Genomic DNA, 19,421 nt, shown 5'->3' with positions numbered 1-19,421 from the left:
TATATATATATTTGTATATATATATATATATTTGTATATATATGTGAATTTATATGCATATATTAATTTAAATACATATAGATGAATATTTGGATATTTAATAATATTTTTGAATGATGAGTCAATAGTTTTTTTGCTGAGTTAGCAGTTGCGTTTGTTTGATTTGGAAAAAATTTAAAAGTCTGGGTATTTATGTGGGAGTTTTGAAAAGTTCAGGTATTTATATGACAATTTTATAGTTCGGGTATTTATTTGGGATTTTTGTAAAAGTTCGGATATTTGTATGTGATTACCCCTTGAATCAATATACATAAACATCTCTTATCGTAAATCAATGTATATATTTATTAGTTACACAAAAAAATATAAAGACTTTTAAATTATATTTATAAAACATTAAAGTTAATTGCATCTAATTATTCTATAAATAAACATTACTCTTAAGTACATGAATGTATTTACAGTTACAAATACAAAATTTTAAATGTAATTTATTCAAACATGATGTTAGGTTATTAAAATTGAAAGAATTTAAAAAAATTATAGATACATGTCACTCCCATATTATACAAACAGTATTTTTATATATATGATGATAATAATTGAGGAGAGGTGTAGAGATATAACATGTAACTTTTTTTCGGATCTATATAATTTCATGTATATAAACTAATTTTTATACACGTCGTTATCAATTTTTAAATAATGCATTATATTAAATTTTATATATAAAAGATTAGTAAATAAATTGGTAACAATAAATATTTACTCAAAGTAGAAAGAGGTGTTTTGAGCAAATTCATCTTGAAGAAATGCCTATAAATACAATGGTTGAATGCTAAAAAAAATTATATTATTAATAGAAAGGAACATGTGTCACTCCCTCAAGAAACGTCTGTACTTTTATATATAAAAGATTATATTAAAAGCCAAGAGACCAAACTGTTTAAGCTAAGTAGTAGAAAGACTTGGAAGGTCGATGTAACATATAAAAAATAATAATAAATGGAACATATAATGGAATAGAGGAGGATCAAAAGAAACATCAAATTGGAAGTCCAAAGAGGCTGGTTGAATCGCAACCAACCGCAACCGCAACCAAACTTGTGTTTTCTAATCGCAACTTCCAACTTGCGTTTTGGTAGCGGTTTCCGGCGTTGTGACAAAAAAACTAAAATATTTTTATTAGAAATTATATAAAACATTAATATATATATTGGTGATGATTTTGTTTAGTGTTATGATTTGATATTATTTTTTAGTATTATATTTTAATAAAAAAAATACAATAGTATAATTTTTAGGTTTAATAATGATTATTTTTAATAATTTTTATAATAAAATTATTTTTTTAATTATTTTTAAATAATATTTTTTTTGACAATTTATATCAAAACGCAACTGCAATCGTAATGAACCATTCACTTCTAACTGCATCCACGCGCAATCGCTACCAACAGCAACTTTTCAACCAGTCAGTACTAATCATTTATAATCGCTATCAAACGTTTTGAAAACGCTGCCACCCGCAACCGCAACCGCTGCGGTACAACCAGTCGAACCCATAATGGAATAGAGGAGGATCAAAAGAAACATCAAATTGGAAGTCCAAAGAGGCTGATGGAAAGCTTTTGCCCACCATTTGGAGCACCAAAAAATTGCGGATAAGGAAATGGAACTTGTTCGTTAAACTCATTGAGGGGACATCGTCTTTTAGGTTCGTGTCCAAATCCCAAAACAAGTTTGGTGTAAATGCACATTGTTCCAAAATTCTATCTGCTCATCATCTTCCCCCCCCCCCCTTTTTTTTTTTTTGAAGTGAAGTGGAAACGTGCATATGGTTCTCCTCTCGTGAGAGAGAGAGAGAGAGAGAGAGAGAGAGAGAGAGAGAGAGAGCACAAAAGACATAAAGAAAATGAACCATCTTTTGATGTTTCACCTTTATTTCATATGAGCAAATGACACTATAATGGGTTTCAATGAGGGAAACTGATGCAAAAATGATTAAGAACTTAGCATATGGAAAATGATCATTAGTGTCTTCTTAGCCTTCGTTCGTGTTTGGGGAAACCTAACTGAGTCCATGGAGTTGCAACCATGGATGGTTCCACACTTGTAATGAAGTTAAAACCGTAAAGAATGTGAATCATGTGGAAGTTCTAAGCGGAAAAAACGGAGAGGAAAACAAAGGGAGGAAAGGGCGTTACGATGCCAGAATGAGTCGTCGGCCCGTGGAACTGTCGATACGCTTTTCTTTCAGCGAAGAACGTCACTGGTAGGACTTGAGGTGGAAAATTTGGCAGCTCGGTCGGTATGAACTCTGGAGGGCAGCCTGCTCGAACTTCTTAACCGCTGCATCATTTTCCTCGAGGCTGGTCTGAATGAAAAACCGAACCCACCAAGATGGACTCCTCAGCTTTGCCTTAAGTGAGAAGAAGAAACAAACACCAAAAAGAAAACTGTATGTTTCAGTATATCAGTCATAGGCATATAATCAGGCAATGAGATTATAACTAATCTAGGATGATATCATGATAGAAGAGATGCTTCAATGCCCAAAACCTCCTGTTGTGATTATTATAATGCGATGATGGGCAGCCCGGTGCACAAAGCATCCCCGTTGAGCGGGGGTCCGGGGAAGGGTCCCACCACAGGGGTGTATTGTAGGCAAACCTTACCACCTTGCAGAATATTCTACAAGGGGCTGCTTCCACAACTCGGACCCGTGACCTCTAGGTCACAACGACAACACCTTAACCGGTGCATAATGTGATGATGACACAATAGAATTGCAAGACAATAAAGCATGAGCCTCTTGAAAAGATAATTAATATATTGGTTTTGGCAGAAAGAACAACAACTTTGAGCTCATCTTCTCTCCACACCAAAAGTCTTAAAACATCACTCTTTGTGCAGATAAAGTGTAAAGGCTAAGGAGGAAAGGCCCAGAAGTAAATGGTGGTTGCTCTTTGTTGGTCTTATCAGCTGCAGAAAAATTTTCGGGCCGGAAAGGGAGCTAAACAATGAAAACTGGACAGCAGCAGAGTTTGGCTCATAAATTTCATAACAATTTAAAACATTAATTTTGCTCGATAGGAAAAACCGATGCTAACATCAGCAGAAATGCCATGCAAAGTCTCGTTGAAATACCCAAAGCAAGCATACGGCAAATCATAAACAGAAATGGAAACGTGACCAGACCAAAAAAACGGGTATATGATGAATATACACCATCTTTTTCATACCGAAATTGTCAACAGATTCAACATTACGAAAGCTAAGGCCACTTACCGCCCTCCCGAATCTCGACACATCTGCCGACTTAGATCTTTGCTGACCTGGAATGCCTACATATGTAACCATCAACACGGTCATTGATTCGTCAAAGAAATTACTTACCAAAAGAAATGAGATCCTAATAAAGAAATTTAATTTTACAGAAGATCAATAAGTTGAGGCATCTCTCACCTGTAAAAATCACGAGGCTTTCGGCTGATACCCTTGCCAAATCTGGAAGAGTCTTATTGAGGTACCTTGGAGACAAGTAATCCAAGGCATCCGAAACAATCACGAGTGGAAATGACTTTGCCCGGTATGGCAGAGGAAACTTGATATCAGCAACTCGAACAGCGCCTCTATGGACGAGTCCTTTGCATTTACTGTCAGCATCCTCAAGATCATACGGTTCCACACCCCATGCCTCAGTGTCTTCTTCCTTCATGATGTTAGAAACAATCGAACAAGTGTCAGGACCGACGTGTAGAACCTTATGCATACTGTCCCCATACGTTTTCTTCAAAATTGGAAGCGCTTGCTGAACCTCCATGGCGCAGGTGTAGTCCCCTGTTTATGAATATATAAATTGCGGAACATGGTTAGATGGATATGGATGAGAGAGCAAAAATTCAAGAACTTGATGCCCAAATTAAGCATTTCTTTTCAGAATTCACAGGCCGCATCATTGTTCTCCAGCAAGAAGATATGCTGTACATGAACTCCAACTGCAGATCCCGGAGATAAGACAAGAACAGGACAAGAAATGAACGGGAAGAGGACATATATATTATATGTTACCTTCAACTCTACTGAAAGCCTGTATAGTGCGACCTGATCATGAAAATTGAAAAACCTGAGTTACAAATCAGTGGATGGAACACTTGCTTGAACTTCCATCACCAAAATAGATTGATAAATGCAACACAGGCAAAACAGATAACTCGAAACATGACTCAGACAATGCCCTACAAACAACTACTCGACCTGTAATACGTGGAAGAAAAAAAAAATCAATCAAGCAAAGCTAACCATTTCCATTACAATTTGTCAATAAACACAACGGGAAGGTAAATACCAAGAATTCAAAGACAGCAACTTTAACACAGACCTGAACCTCCACGGAGATAAAGAACGAGAAGCAACGAGCCCTGAAGAACATTTCACCAAAATAGACAAAATTCAAAATCAACAAATGCGATGAGATTATATACGAAACCAATCCTTTTGCAGAATCAACAATTACCAACACCAAGAGTCCAATGGACAGGTACGACGAAGATCTCGATTTGGAGCTAAACAAGCCACCAGCTCCTCCTCCTCCATCTCCGTACCTACGAGTCGGATTCGCGTGTCGTCTCGACATGCCTCCAGATTCAATCAACGAACAACACCCTTTTGTCTGATTCGGACCAAACAAGAAGAAGATGCGAATCTCGGGAATCAGAAACACTATGATCAACAAGCATTAACCCAAAACGAGGAAGATTCGACGGGAGAGAGAATGATCACGTGAGATTACAGAAATAAGCAAGTCGAGAACTGTGAAGACGGAGGATATTACCGATAGCAAGCGACAGAAGAAACCCAAACCGCATTCGCTGACAAGATCTGCCGATGAGATCGTTCGGGAAAATGTTATGCTCAGAGAGAGAGAGAGAGAGAGAGAGAGAGAGAGAGAGAGAGAGTGTGTAATGCCTTTGCACCTGACTCGCTGAATCAATCAAATCCAATGAGGCGCGTTTGTGTCGGTCATTGGAAGGAGCCCAAAATTTATATGTATTTCTAACTTTGACCCTTAAATATTGGAAATAACAAAACAGCCACATATTAAACGACACCGTTCATGGAATTTAACACATTCGTGATCGAGCCACTTTCCGCGGCAGAAAGGCCCAATATGCTATCCCCCTCGCAAAATTAGAAACTTCTAATTATTGTAAAAAAAAAAAAAAGTTCCCTAAAAATTTATAGTTTTATTTTTTTTTACATCAGCCCTAAAAATTACATCGTCTTGCTAAAGTTTTATAAAAATCTTTTTTCAGAATTTGAAAAATAAATAGTTACTCCAAAATTTCGATGACAATTATAACCTTTCAAACACATGATCATCCATAACGATGAAATTAATAGTGAATGTTAGCGATGAAATTAATTCGACTGTTTTCTTTCTAATTAGGTGTGGAGTCTGTGGACATTACTAAAAAATATGCTTTTATATTGCAATTTTTTTAAAATATAGTTATTTGTTTACCAAAAAAATAATATAGTTATTTGTCCATTTCAATAACCATGTCCAAGAATATGGTATTTCAGGATATTTCTCTTTTTATTTTATATTTATAGTTTTTTTTTAAGTATCAAGTCGTTATAGTAGTTTTTTTCTTTGTTGCAAAACATCCTCAACCCTTACATTATTGTACCGTTAGATGCGGGATAGTTTCACTTCAGTTTTTTTTGTTATTCGCATTTTTAGTTTTACAAAAATTTAATACAATTTTTTATATCAATTGTCATTAAAAAAATATATTTTTAAAATTTTTTCTATTTTAATTTTCTAATATTAATGTTATATATGAAGAACTTTATTTAAATTAAAGTATATCTCAACAGTTATAAAATTCAGTTGGGATATAATTAAGGAAAAAATCCTTAAAAAACCTCGAACTTACCGACCAATATACAAATAAAATCTTAAACTTGTAAAGCTGTTATTTAAACTCCAAATTTGCAATATTTAAAATTGTTCTAATAATCCGTTGACCGGTTTAACCACAATTTCAGATGATCGAAAATCTACGTTGGTCCAGAAAACTGATATCAACGTGTCCACGTAACCAATTTTAGATGATTTTTTGCTTCAAAACCTGATTTATTTACTCTTAAACTGGATTAAATTTCAACCCAAAAAAATGCTAATGTGGTAAAAAATCATTTAAAGTCGGTTATGTGAACACACTGACATCAATTTTTTGGGTCAACGTAGATTTTTGATTGTCTGAAATTGTGGTTAAATAGGTCAACGGATTATTAGAACAACAATTTGTAAGGTTGAGGTTTTATTCATTTATATTTTTTAAATTTCAGGTTTAAATGATAACTTTATAAATTTAAAGTTTATTTGTATATTCTTTTGTTCGAAATTTTTTAGGGTTTTTTCTTTATATAAATATTATTTGATACATTTTGAAAGCAACCATACAGGTAATGGGCCCGTTGTTGGTAATCGTCTGATTTTCCACTGAGCCCAATAAAAGCCCACTCACTGAGTTTAAAATTTTCTTCTTTTCAACTGTAATAATATATATATATATATATATATTGTTAATTTCGCCGATTTTGTTTCTGCGACGGAGAAATTGTCATGGAGAGAGAAGGTCGATGAATGAAACAAGACGAAGGCGGTGCAAACTGGGAAGAAGAATATAAGAGGGGAAAATATCAAATCCAAGTTCTGATCATAGTGCGACCTGATCATGAAAATTGAAAAACCTGAGTTACAAATCAGTGGATGGAACACTTGAATTTCAAGATTCTGTTTTCGTTCATCGTAATTTGTAAGCTACAGGGAAACGAAGCAAGTCAGGATCGGGAGAGGGTAAAAGAATGGGAGACAAGGATTCAGACCGTGACAAAGGTAAAGAATGGCAGGCCCCGCCGGATAAGACGGATATGAAGCTATGGGGAATACTCGCGTTCACTGTAATCGGAGCTACGGCCACCACTTTCGCCGTGAGTTATATTTTCCGGTCCGAAATTCCGTGTCCATGTTCGCTGTTGTGTGTGAAATTCATCTTATTTTGTGTTATTCGTGTGATTTTGGGGTTATTTGTTTTGATTCTGAATGTGAGTTTGATAAGCTGTTGTTCTATGCAAGGCTCCATTATAATGATTTTGCTAGTGACCTTTGCGTGATTGTGGATTCTTGGCTCGTGAGGTTAGAAATGGCGGCTTAGTAAAAATAGCTCACTTCATAAAATTTGGATCTTTTTTGGCGAAGTTTGCAACTTTTATGAAGTATTAGTTTGATACTTCTCGACATGTTTGTTGCCTTTTGGAGGTACCCTCTCTCCACCTTATATTGACATGTGTCTCCACCATTGTAGTACATCCGAGTTTCAAGCAGCTTTCTTATGATGCAATAATGAATCCGTTGTATGAGTTGATGATTGAAATTTATTAGTCTTAGACTTGGAGAAGAGACCTTTAGAGGGATATATAGCATCTTTGTTCACCAGGACAGCAAGAATTAGCAACATGAGGCTCTTTGATTTGGGTTCTCATTGAGAAATCTAAAAGACTTGCGAGATACTTATGCACCACTGAAGGATTTCCATTCAGTTCTCGTTTCGATTTTTAATTTTTTATATGTGGCTGAAATGTTCTTGTACAATTTTGTTTTTCGGCAGGTTCATCAGCTGCGAAGAACTTTTGATTGGGTCTACACCCAGGTGAATATAATTATATAACCAATCTTTTCTAAATGAATGTTGTTTTTGTGTCCTTGATCTTGTTAAAGAGTCTTCTGCTTTCCAGAAGTTCCTTAGTTTTCTTTATGTCACACCTTTTAAAATTTGATACTTCCCTTGTAAATTTCAATTTCAGGAAGCAATAGTTCCTTAAAGCTATCATCATTAGAACTTAAAAATGCATGCATCATTTGCAAAATTCTCAATTGATGATTTTCCCTCTCTCTTTTTCCTATCTGAGTCTAAAAGGTCATCAGCCTTTCATGTTGTTACTGGCTTCGATGCATGGCTTCCCCATAAACTTATTTTTTGTTGACCGAGCTTATAACCTTTTATATTATGACAACCACTAAAGGTAACCTGGTCACAGTCAGCCCGGAAAGGATCCAAAGGCGGTTCTTTCCGAACAACCTTCCACGAAGAAGCATGGAGAAGGTACAACAAACGGATGCAAGAGGAGTACGAGGAAGAGATGGAGAGAGTGGTAAGTTTAATTGATTTTTCTCCCATTGTGGTTCATATATATGCATGAACATATTCGACAAAATAAAAAATTGTTGAGTATTGGTTTTCACCTCCACTCAGCATGAGCCGGAACATCCAGCAGGAAAAAAAAAAGTTAAAAAAAAGGGTGCAGATTGTAATTGTCCATAAACATTCTGAGCAATAGCTTCTCAAAATCTCAGATTCTTCTTTCATCTCTGAGATTCCACCAGTTTCTTCTTATATTTCGATATTCCAGCAACTTGTTACATGATAGTGAATTGTGTGATCTAATTTAAATGCATTAGAATCTTTTCTTGGTGTAGTTCCTTTATGGTGCTCCTTGTTTGTCATAAGATTGTAGCATCAACAAGACCGCATAATACTATATTATTTGAGATATATCTGCTTCATATAACCCATTATTGGGCTGTGGAGATCACTTGAACACATCTTCTGTTTCTTCCAATCGTCTCTTATAGGAACGTATCAGGCGAATGCAAAGCGTTTTCAACAGGGAGAGGAATAAATTTAGGAGAGGATATGAAGGGTGGAGAGAAAACGATCCGGGTGCATACCAATACCACCAGCAGTTCCAGCGAGATGATTGGTACTGGAAAACCGAGGCTTCGTACAGAAACCAAGGGACCAATTTCAGGGAACCTCCAAGACAGAGCAGAGTCTATCCATTGTCACACCACTACTCAGTTCTCGGGCTCGACAGGTAACGGTAGAATGCAGGCTAACACAGCATAGGGTACAAAAGTGTTCATGGTATTAGCTTCTTTTGGTCACAACCAGAGTTTCTTATGGGATTCTGGCCATTATATTGTTTGGTTTTGGGTAAAGGTGTGTATGAATGTGGAGAACTACAACCCCTTTTGCTGTCTTGTACTGTTTCAGGTCGAGGGCAACTCCATACACAGAGGCCGAGATTAAGGTAAGCAATTGTAAACTCGTATTCTGATGCAAATATCACATGATCTGATGATCATCGATGTTAAGATCTGTGTATAAAGTCTCGATCATTAGGATGTTGATTGATTATTGCTTCTTTCTTTCGTGCATTCAGAAAGCGTTTAGGGCAAAGGCTTTGGAGTTCCACCCGGACCAAAACCAAGATAACAAGGGTAAGACTCTTCTCGTTTCGTCGTCTATTCCTTTCCGGGTTCCATTCTTTTTCTCATCCGGGAAAAAAATCTGTGATGCAGATGCGGCGGAAGAGAAATTCAAAGAGGTGTTGCTCTCCTATGAGGCTATAAAAAATGAAAGGAAAGATATGAAGCTGTGAAAGCAATGGTGAAGTCGGAGAGGTTATGTATTCCTCTTTGGTACCTTATGGAAGAAAAACAAGAGAGCGTATTCTTGGTGATAGGCTTCATTTGAGTTTCACACTGTGGTGTAAAAAAGAGGCCATCTACAAAACTCTCTTATTACAAATAGGGTTTTTTTATATATATATATATATATTATTACAGGTTTTTTTTTTAATTATTCAACTTATGTTGTAAAACTTTTTTGTATTATCTGCACCCGGCGAATAACGGTAAGAAAAGGCTGGTTTTGTTATTTTCTTTCTTGTCATAGAAAACTTTGATATTTGAAATGTTTTTTTAAAGGTTTCCAGGAAAAAGAAAACGCCTTGGTATTGTATAATATTTCAAGCGTTTATTAAAATGAAATTCTATTTTTCCATGATAGAAGTTGGGACAAATTAAAATATAAATACATTTTTAATTAAACAAAGAATTAAACAAAGAAAAAGATAAAAAGTTATGGTCTTAATGATTATCATTAATCACAATAGAGAACGACTTTTTTAGAGAAAATGGAAGACTTAGTAGATATTTTTCTTCAAATAAAGCTATTGTTATTTAAGTAAAAAATGATACAATTATGTTATTTTTTATAAATTTTATTTTATAAATTACAATTGTTTATATTTGTATTTTAATGTAATTCATAATTAAATTATATTTAAATATTTAACTTTTAAGTTTAATATTTTTATATAAAAATAAATATTTTGTACAGAGGCCAGACGGCTCTGAATAGAGGAGTGGAGCGGAGCGGTTCCTAACATTTCTGTCTTCGTTGCCGGGCGCCGTCAATGTCGACGGGGCTGAACTTCGACTGCTCCGATGCCGGAGCGTGGAAGCACGCGCTTTCTTCGTACGAGTCAAGAATCGAGTCTCTAAATAAACCCAACCTCGTCTCTCTCGACCAATTTTACCGCCAAGAACTCCCTTCTCTCTTGCATCAACGAGACCCTAACCCTTACATCACCACCTCTGAGCTCTCTGAACTCATGAAATGGAAGCTCACTCGCGGAAAATGGCGGTATCTTTCTCTCTCTCTCTCTCTCTACCCATTTCAGAACATTTCGATATGATGCAGGTTAATCACAGTATTTTCCCTTTGAATGCTTTGTGTTTTCCTGGGTTTCTGGCTTCTCTCTCTCTCTCTCTCTCTGTATATATATAGAGAGAGAGAGACATTAGATTCGAAAAGTGGATATATGCCCTTTAAACGATTTTGTGATTTTGTGGGCTTGTGATATCGTCGTGATAAGGCCGCGCCTGCTGGATTTCGTGTCGTCTTTGGACGAATCATCGGTGAAATCAGCTTCTGGAAAAGCCTTCGAATCGCTTCCCGACATCTCCAAGGCTGTGAGTGAACTCACGGTTCTCAAGGGCATTGGTCCGGCCACAGCATCTGCCGTTCTGGCCGCTTACGCACCCGAAACGGCTCCCTTTATGTCCGACGAGGTATACTTTTGTTTTTTGCGGCTTCTATGTATTGTGGATGCAATCAAACCAGCTTCATGTCTGGAGGGCTCTGATCATAATAATGGTAGCACAAGAGAAATCGCTCCTCTGATGTGATTGTGTTCTTCCTCGATGAGTTTCTGTGTTTTCTGTTTGATGTTTTGAACTGCGGTGTATAAGGAAAGGCAATGATGGCCGTTCTCGGGACTTCAAAGGATTATTCGTTGAAGCAGTACTTGCTGTTCACGAGTAAAATACAGGCGAAAGCTAAGGTGAGTTCCTTGGCTAATGTAAACAGTGTCTTTCAATGTTGGTATTGATCTGGTTGAATTAGGAGAATTGTTTCGAAAACATGGAAATGTACGCTTGATCGTAGATCTCTTACCTCCTCAATGTTTGACATACTCAATCATTCGATCCCGATCTTAATCTTGCGCACCCGGGCCAGTCTGTTCACTTGCTTGCCTGAAATATCTGTGAATACTGTATTCGAAAGACTGAAGCTTTCATCTTCTTCTTGTACCAGTACCACCGCAGCACTAAGCCTATTCTCTTCTTATGTGTTGAGAAACGTCATTGTACCAGAAAACCAGGTTACAATAAACAGACAAGCATAGACATGTTGTAGCATTTATGCCCACATGGAAAGAACTCCATGCTATGCTTGTGAATCAATCACATGTTTCTTCCCTTAACCTGTGAATTCTCTGTGATTGGTCTTAGACATTGCGAAACCGTGTTTGATAAAGAACTTCTCACCGCAAACCCACCATTATTTTCGTCGCTATGCCCTGCCCACCTAAGAACATTGCCTGAAAATCATTGGAGATTCTCTGGGGAAAGACGGTATGCAGATGGGAACCCGTCTTATCAAATTGATTATGTTAATGTCGTTCAGGAGCTGAGCTCGGAGGATGAGTCATTCACGCCTTCAGGCATTGAAAGAGCTCTGTGGAGTTCAGTGACAGATGCAAAGTTGAAGACAAGTGGTAAGAAGAGAAAACGGTGAAAAGATGGACCACAAGAAGAAGAAGAAGAAGAAGATGATGATGATGATGATGAAGCATTACATCGGACCGATGTTACGAAATGATGATATATTGTATTTTGTGTCTTCTTCATGTGTTTTTTTTTTTTTTTTGGTATTCTCTCTTTTTCCTGTTTGTATTTTGTAGATTTGCTGTTTCTTTTGTTAACCATATTCATTTAGTTCAATTGGAATTTACATTTTTATATTTTATTTGGATTTTCAATTTTTTTTAAATGGTATAATCTAATTTTAAAAATAAAATATTTTATCTATTTAGTAAATAATAACCCTGGCAGTTGGTTCTAAAATAATTTAAAAATTAATTGTTTTGGATTTGGTTCCTCCAAACCAGCATGGAGGGCTTTACACCACCTTTTTTTTTATCTCTTTATATTCGTTTTTTTTATTTCTTTTACTTTACAGTAAATTCGTTAATTTGAAATTGAAAATTAATTTATGCTTTAAGTTTGTCACACTTGAAATCCGTTTGATTTGGTTTAATAACAAATCTAATATTTCATTCTAACGAGTTTTAGTTTTTATTTGATTTAATTCATATGAGTTGGTTTGGATTTCAATTCAATTAATTAAGATTGAAAAATAATTAAACCGAACTTAATTTAGATCTATAAAATTGAGAGTAAAAAAGATACCTCATTAGTTTTTTTTTAATCAAAGTAGCACATTAATCTTTTATATGATTTAGGAACCGCCTATTTAATTCGTTGAATCGTACAATTCTTTATATAAACATCTTATATATATATATATATATACACAACATAAACACCTCTCTCTATATATAAACCTTATATTATAAATATCATGGATTATTCTACTAAAAAAACTATGAACAGTAAGAACTCATAACATTTCATCTAAATTAATTCATTATCAATCACCAAAATTTCGGTAAATTTTCAGATTATAAAAAGTATTTCACTAAATTTATTTTGTCCAAAATTAAGAGATATATAACCTTTTCATGTTATATCAAAGTTTTTCTAATAAATCAAAATCAATGATATCACAACTAGTCTTGATAGAAATTTTATCCGACTAAATCTTTAATATAAAAGCACGAATAGATTAAATATTTTATGTCACAAATAACATAGATATCGTACACAGGACGTGGCGTGATTTTATTCAAAAATAATAATATCTTGCGTATGTTTGTGTATATATATTTTTTAATATGTAACAAATATCTTACGGCGATATTGTTTGGAAATGATTCAAAAATTAAAAAGTATATTTTCATCAATTTGATAGACTATTATTTTATTCGAAAATATTTTTTTACTCTGAGATAGAAGACACTATTGTTACACCAATTAAATTGTATTATTTCTTTTCAACGGTTGCTCGAACATGAGATCCATGATAAAGATTAAGTATTAAACTGTTATAAATGAAAAGTATAGGATTTTATAGGCAATTCTCCATATTAATAAATATATTATTAATATAAACAATTATTAAATGGACAAAATAATTTAACTTTGACGTTAAGAGTTGTTATGTCAACGTTTACCCTTTTTACAATTTATTATTATTTAAAAAAACTCTCTCAATAAAATTATAAATTATTATAAAATCTTTATTTTTTTTAATGAATATCTTTTGTTTAGTTATTTAATTTAGGTCAACCCCAAAACAAGTATTTGACTTCTTCCCATCAGATCATATGATTAGTACTCTAAATCTTGGATTTAATTAATCTATTTGTAATCAAACATATATTGAGTATAACTACTTGAAATTAGATGCAATGGATAGTATATCTTTTTCATACGACGATATATATACAGTGCTCTCTAATTAATGGATGAGAATTCCTTGTAATTAAAACAAGGAGTAAGCATTTAATGAGACCTCAATTATGCAATCTCGCCACCTTCTTATTCATTAACCGCATGCTATTATATGAATGACAATTTAATCTTTTGACCCAAAAATAGTTTGAATTCTTTTAACAAGGACAAACTCGAATAATATATATATATATTTATATATATATATATATATGCCGTCTTCTTTGGATTGTAGAAGGTTTCCGAAAGAGAGAATATTTTTCTTTGATTATTAAGGATTAATTTTATAAAAAATAACACAAATATTTATAAATTCTCTATTCATATCATACAAGACTTTTTTAAATTTAATATGCTATGCTTGTCAGAAAAAAATATTTTTATTTAATAAAAAACCTGAAACTCGATTCGAATTCGACCGAAGCCCTGTAGGGCTGGGTTCCATACCATCAACTATAGAGTAAAAAATAAATGGGTGAACGGTCTTGTACGAAAAATTCTAAGCTCGAATTGAATCCGAACCGACCGAACCGAATTACACGTGGGTGATCAGCAAACCGAAGATAATGTCGAAGGAACCCAACCTTGAAAAGTTTATGAGACAACAAGGTTCGAGCATACAAACGAAGATCTTCTCGACACATCAAGGCATAATTGATTCTGCGCAAATGATAACAATAGAAAAAAGACAGTATCGAATAAAAATGAAAAAATAGAAAGTTCGAATCCAGATATCAAAAGTTACAAACACGGTGCCATACGTAAAACACACATGATATATATATATATATATATATATGTATACATTATGAATAAATGGATTGTTTAATGTAGCAGTAATGCATGGACCATGCGAGTAAAAAAACGGGGAATTGAACATGAACAAATGTCGCAATCTAACGATAACGAGTCAATAGCATTTAAATAAATAAATAAACAAAAAAAACTTCTAATAATTCCTATATTTTTTTAGTATCTCTAATTATTTTTAAACTTGCAAAAAATGATTTAATAATTTCTAAAATTAATTTTGTTATCAAATCATCCGTGATACTCAAATTTCAAGATATATCAGAATTTTGTATTATGTATATAGGATCATATTTAATAAACTCAGTTTAATAAAATCGATTCAAAATAATAATAATAACATATTCGACGTAATGTAAAAGTTTATTAAATCCGGTTCAAACGGATTTTGTTAAAACGGAGAATTAAACATGGACAAATGTCGCAATCTAACGAGTCAATGGCATTTAAATAAATAAATAAATGGATTCAATTAACAATGACGCCTAAATGAATAAGACATGGGAAGCATAACAGATCATATGTTATTTTGCACATTTCTATCTATTTTATATATTTATACATATATGATCTATTTGTTTATGTATATATATAACAAACAATACTATATATCCAAAACACTTGCAAAGTTAAATAGGGTTTTGTTAATGTTATAAACTTAAAATGCAATGTTTCTTGCTAATGACATGGACGTGCACGAGTTCGTTATATATAATATACGTCTACTACTTGGAAAAATAATTATAAGGAACCACGAATAATTTTATACACGACTCTTGTTATATCATAACAACTATGATATTTCTAATTATATAATTGAATAACGCTTAAAAAATTATTTTTGAATAAGGCAACTGATATTTTTATTCGATTACTTATCATATTCGGATAATTGGTCACCTTTTCAAATTAATGGGCGAATAATTACCGTGGAGTTCGATTAATCACCATTGGTATGATTAATTGCGATTGATCCTGAGTTTTGGATCTATGTCTAGTGGCATTAATAATTATTTAGAAAATATTTGTAAAATAGATTAGAATATGGAGACTAACAATTTTGGCGTAACCATGCAAACCGACATTTAATGTTCTAAAGAAAGACATGATGACATAAAGTAAATGGGTCCACTTCTCCTATCATTTGATTTTTTATTAAATAAATTGATTAATCACTCGTGTCAAAAGAAATTCAAAATTTGAAACTGATATTATCTTTTTTAAATATGGGAAAATCAGTGTTTCACACATCATCAACTCTTAGGCTAGCACATCCATAAAGTTAAACACTTTCGTTTTATTGTAATAAAAAAAAAAATTAGAACACCAACCCAAAGACCCTAATTGAATAACCAACGAATATCCACTGTCAAATTATATACCTTATCTTTTTATACAAAAATTATTTTTATACAAAAAATAATATTTTTTTGTGCGAATTAAAAATAAAGATTCCACGAGAATGTGTCGGCATAGTCTTTGAGATGACCCCTGGAGACAGTGTGTCCCAAAACTAAATTAAATTCCCGTACTCATATATATATATATTCGCATTATCTTTATATATTTAACTAAAATAGAAAACGTTTAATTAAACCTCCTTACCATTATGTTATGAGTCGCCCATCATTCAATATATATACATTGCCATGGACCGACATTGCACGGTTTTTTCGAGAAAATAATGAAAAATATATATTTTATTTACATCATTTAACATTTATGGTTCAAAACTTGCTGCAACCCATTTTCTTAATTTCTATATTTCTATAGTTATTTCATGGACGAGACAAATTTATATTAATTTAGTTGAAATTGTATTATTAGACAACGGGATTCTTTTATTTACATGTCATTAACCATTCAAAAAATAGTGTAGTTTTGTTCATCAAATTCCAACTTCCAATGATCCCAAGTGTCATTTGTGAATTGTTTTGCTATTCGAATTATTATTTTAGTATTCACACTGTCACACACAGAAAAATATTATTTATACTCCTTGTAAAATACCCAATGGTTCATATAAAAAATTATAGGATTTCAAAAATAAAATTAAAAAGAAAAAATACTCGTACCAAGCGATATCTCAAATGTGTAATTTACATAATATAATATCACTTTCATTCTTTTTCATTTATTTATTTTTATATATTATATTATCAATTAAATATTATGACCCTCTCTTGACGCATTTGTTATTTTTTGGGATGAGAAAAATACAAAAATAGAAAGCCTCGGTCCCCGGCGGAATTACGGATAAAACGGTGACGTTTCATATTCCTGAACAGGGGGCATGGTATTGACACGTGTCACTTCCTCAGCGATTTCTCCACACATCCGTCATGTGGGCTCTACGATCACACACGTATTCCCTTTCACATGCCCCATTTGGAATCTTGGATACCTTACGTGGAATTATTCCATATTACCGCTTACCATATGAGTTCGAATAAATTCAATATTTATAAAAATATTCCACAAATCATTATATTTGTTATTTTAATTTTATAAAAATAAAATATAGTAAAAAATATATTTAAATTGATTAAAAAATAAATAAATTAATAAAAATATAGTTGTTTGATATTTTTATGATATTTTATGTTTTATTGATAAATGGGATTTTATATAAATAAATCTGTTTAAAAGTTGAGATTTTTGGATGCTTTAAAATATTTATTTAATTTTTTTTATAATAATTTATGGTTTACATGTATTTTTTAAATCATGAAATTTCAAGATAATATTATTGTTATTAGTATAAATAAATCGGTTAGTTTTGAAAGTAATAATAGAAAATTCTAAATTCGTTTCGTTAAAAACAAGAAAATTCTCATTTCTTCTAATAATAATATGATTTAACATAAATGAAACTTAACAGAAAATGTCCAATTAGATCAATAATTGAAAGGGTTGTGCGAGCCATTCCGTTATATATTTTTCAAATACAGAATATGCCAAATTTACCAAAATTATCAAATAAATATATTAATATTTTTATTATTTGTAAATTATGTGAACTAAGATTTTAAAAAATATAAATTTCTATTTATAGATCAAATTGTTGGATTTATAAGATATGTGTTGCATACATATTTAGCAATTTCAGATGTTTTGTAGATTTCAATTTTCTGAAATTAAATTTATAGGCCACCAAATTAAAACAGCATTAAAGGTAGCGTTCCAAACCCTAGTGTGTGCATACGTAAGAATCGGTGGCAAACTAGAAAATATTTCTGAAACACAGGTCCCTTTTCACGTGACAAATTTACCCCTGGCGCCGATACAGCTGTTCCTGTCGCGAAAGCTTTCACAGCCGTAGATCTGTCACATCTGACCATCGTAAATCACATCGTACGGTTAGTATTTGACAGAGAAACGGAGCACAACTTTTAGGAGTTAGTTAGGGCAAGGATCACGGTAGCACCGTAACTAACATCACATGGAATCTTTATCCGCGCCATAACGGGATTTATCCGAAATGAAATTACTAAATTAGCCCTCGCGGTGTAACCTGATCATGGATTAGAAATTGTCGGTGCTTCATCTGGAATTAGGGCTAATTTAGTAATTCGCTAATCTATCTCCTCGCCAGTTTTCGCCAGCTGAGGTGGCCAAACCGTAGATGCATACGTGGCGCGTGGCATTCACACCGAAATTAAACTTAACCACAAAATCATGACGTTAAATTCGGAACAAAATCTACTTCAATAATATTTTTCGTGAATTTATCACATTTTAATTTAATAGAACATAACATACTAATTTAGAAAATCGAAACTAAATCGAATGTTTTTAAATTTTATTTTAATATATGTTTGGTTAATTCCCACTAAAATATTAAGAAATAAAATCAGGAATGAAATTACTTAATCTTATTATTCATGTCCATTTTTAATTATCTATTGAGTTAAAATAAGTGTGGTTATGATTATTTAGGAGTAGAGTAATACAAACCTATAGAACCAGATTTTTCATGATTATTTTACCAGAGAAAGCACGATTGGGAAATAATTATAACCATAATTAATGTTTGTTTAAACTTAATTAAAGGCTGTTAATTATTGATGATTAATGGTTCTTATTAAGGATACGTGATTAGGAGGCGCGTGGAGATTACATCAGACGTAAATTAATTAACGATAAAAAAACCGTATTAATAACCAAAAGGAGTTTAAAAAAAGGCAAATGTATAAATGAATGGTGCGGCAAAAGACTTGGTCCCTCTCTCTCTCTCTCTCTCTCTCTCTCTCTCATCCACTCATTACGTTTTTTTCCCCACCGTAGTAAAAAAGCATAATCCAATAACTAAAAAAAATTAAGTAAAATTAAAAATACAAATCGATAAATCCAAAATCCAGAACCCGTTTCTATTTTTGTGCTCTTCTTCCTCACGGCGTCATTTGGATAATCGCATAATTATTTTTTTTCCATCGTTTACAATCTCTCCTTTCGCGTGTGATCATTAACTTCGAGGTTGATTCGATTTCCTGGTTAATATCACACGCGAAATAATCAAGATTTCTGTGTTAAGTTGTGGATAAATTTAATCGTAGTTGTTGGAAGAAGAAAATAGATTTTAGTTTCAAGAGACAGAGCTCTTTTGTGTTCGTTCTTGTGTCCTTGTCGGGAAAGGTCAAAAGTGGGTGCGTGTGTGTGTATATATATAGGCGTGTGTTTGTATTTGTGATGATTTTTTTTTAATTACTTTAATCACTGCCCATGATTTGAGAGATCTTTGTCATTTCCATTTGACTGATCTCTTTCCCGT

General features: G+C 33.1%; 3 protein-coding genes across 4 annotated transcripts; 2 read left to right on the top strand and 1 right to left on the bottom strand.

Annotated features, from left to right (window-relative positions):
- Nucleotides 1–1,911: 1,911 nt before the first annotated feature.
- LOC104799836 (uncharacterized protein At3g49720-like) lies at nucleotides 1,912–4,980 on the bottom strand. The gene is made up of 7 exons (XM_010522497.2): nucleotides 4,838–4,980; nucleotides 4,520–4,675; nucleotides 4,385–4,424; nucleotides 4,075–4,107; nucleotides 3,469–3,843; nucleotides 3,292–3,347; nucleotides 1,912–2,422 (listed from the first exon to the last, which is right to left on the bottom strand). The coding sequence occupies exons 2-7, from the start codon at nucleotides 4,637–4,639 to the stop codon at nucleotides 2,270–2,272; spliced, it is 777 nt and encodes a 258-aa protein (XP_010520799.1). The 5' UTR covers nucleotides 4,640–4,675; nucleotides 4,838–4,980; the 3' UTR covers nucleotides 1,912–2,269.
- Nucleotides 4,981–6,796: 1,816 nt separating this feature from the next.
- LOC104799834 lies at nucleotides 6,797–9,797 on the top strand. 2 transcript variants are annotated; one of them, XM_010522496.1, is made up of 7 exons: nucleotides 6,797–7,005; nucleotides 7,683–7,724; nucleotides 8,113–8,226; nucleotides 8,708–8,949; nucleotides 9,129–9,165; nucleotides 9,298–9,355; nucleotides 9,437–9,797. In XM_010522496.1, exons 1-7 carry the CDS (start codon nucleotides 6,880–6,882, stop codon nucleotides 9,514–9,516), a joined length of 699 nt encoding a protein of 232 aa, XP_010520798.1. In that variant the 5' UTR covers nucleotides 6,797–6,879; the 3' UTR covers nucleotides 9,517–9,797. The 2 variants fall into 2 exon arrangements, with proteins under 2 accessions (XP_010520798.1, XP_010520797.1); XM_010522495.1 differs by having other exon boundaries at nucleotides 8,098–8,226.
- A 470-nt stretch (nucleotides 9,798–10,267) lies between these two features.
- On the top strand, nucleotides 10,268–12,041 carry LOC104799833. Its single transcript, XM_010522494.1, has 4 exons — nucleotides 10,268–10,565; nucleotides 10,798–10,993; nucleotides 11,179–11,265; nucleotides 11,892–12,041. Exons 1-4 carry the CDS (start codon nucleotides 10,336–10,338, stop codon nucleotides 12,000–12,002), a joined length of 624 nt encoding a protein of 207 aa, XP_010520796.1. The 5' UTR covers nucleotides 10,268–10,335; the 3' UTR covers nucleotides 12,003–12,041.
- The last annotated feature ends 7,380 nt before the right edge of the window (nucleotides 12,042–19,421 follow it).

This window comes from Tarenaya hassleriana, unplaced genomic scaffold, assembly GCF_000463585.1.
Source record: "Tarenaya hassleriana unplaced genomic scaffold, ASM46358v1 Cleome61, whole genome shotgun sequence".
NCBI classification, from domain to species: domain Eukaryota; kingdom Viridiplantae; phylum Streptophyta; class Magnoliopsida; order Brassicales; family Cleomaceae; genus Tarenaya; species Tarenaya hassleriana.
The sequence above is the reverse complement of the archived record's forward strand: the minus strand, read 5'-3'. Positions and strand labels throughout refer to the sequence as shown.

What these genes read in the sequence shown, in the direction of transcription:
- LOC104799836 (XM_010522497.2), bottom strand. Translation starts at nt 4,639, where the DNA reads ATGTCGAGACGACACGCGAATCCGACTCGTAGGTACGGAGATGGAGGA. An exon ending in TTATCTCCGTGGAGGTTCAG is followed by an intron (nt 4,108 to 4,384) that starts GTCTGTGTTAAA and finishes TTTCATGATCAG; the next exon opens with GTCGCACTATACAGGCTTTC. An exon ending in GGCTTTCAGTAGAGTTGAAG is followed by an intron (nt 3,844 to 4,074) that starts GTAACATATAAT and finishes ATTCATAAACAG; the next exon opens with GGGACTACACCTGCGCCATG.
- LOC104799834 (XM_010522495.1), top strand. Translation starts at nt 6,880, where the DNA reads ATGGGAGACAAGGATTCAGACCGTGACAAAGGTAAAGAATGGCAGGCC. An exon ending in CTACGGCCACCACTTTCGCC is followed by an intron (nt 7,006 to 7,682) that starts GTGAGTTATATT and finishes GTTTTTCGGCAG; the next exon opens with GTTCATCAGCTGCGAAGAAC. An exon ending in TCAGTTCTCGGGCTCGACAG is followed by an intron (nt 8,950 to 9,128) that starts GTAACGGTAGAA and finishes GTACTGTTTCAG; the next exon opens with GTCGAGGGCAACTCCATACA.
- LOC104799833 (XM_010522494.1), top strand. Translation starts at nt 10,336, where the DNA reads ATGTCGACGGGGCTGAACTTCGACTGCTCCGATGCCGGAGCGTGGAAG. An exon ending in CTCCCTTTATGTCCGACGAG is followed by an intron (nt 10,994 to 11,178) that starts GTATACTTTTGT and finishes GTATAAGGAAAG; the next exon opens with GCAATGATGGCCGTTCTCGG. An exon ending in AAATACAGGCGAAAGCTAAG is followed by an intron (nt 11,266 to 11,891) that starts GTGAGTTCCTTG and finishes AATGTCGTTCAG; the next exon opens with GAGCTGAGCTCGGAGGATGA.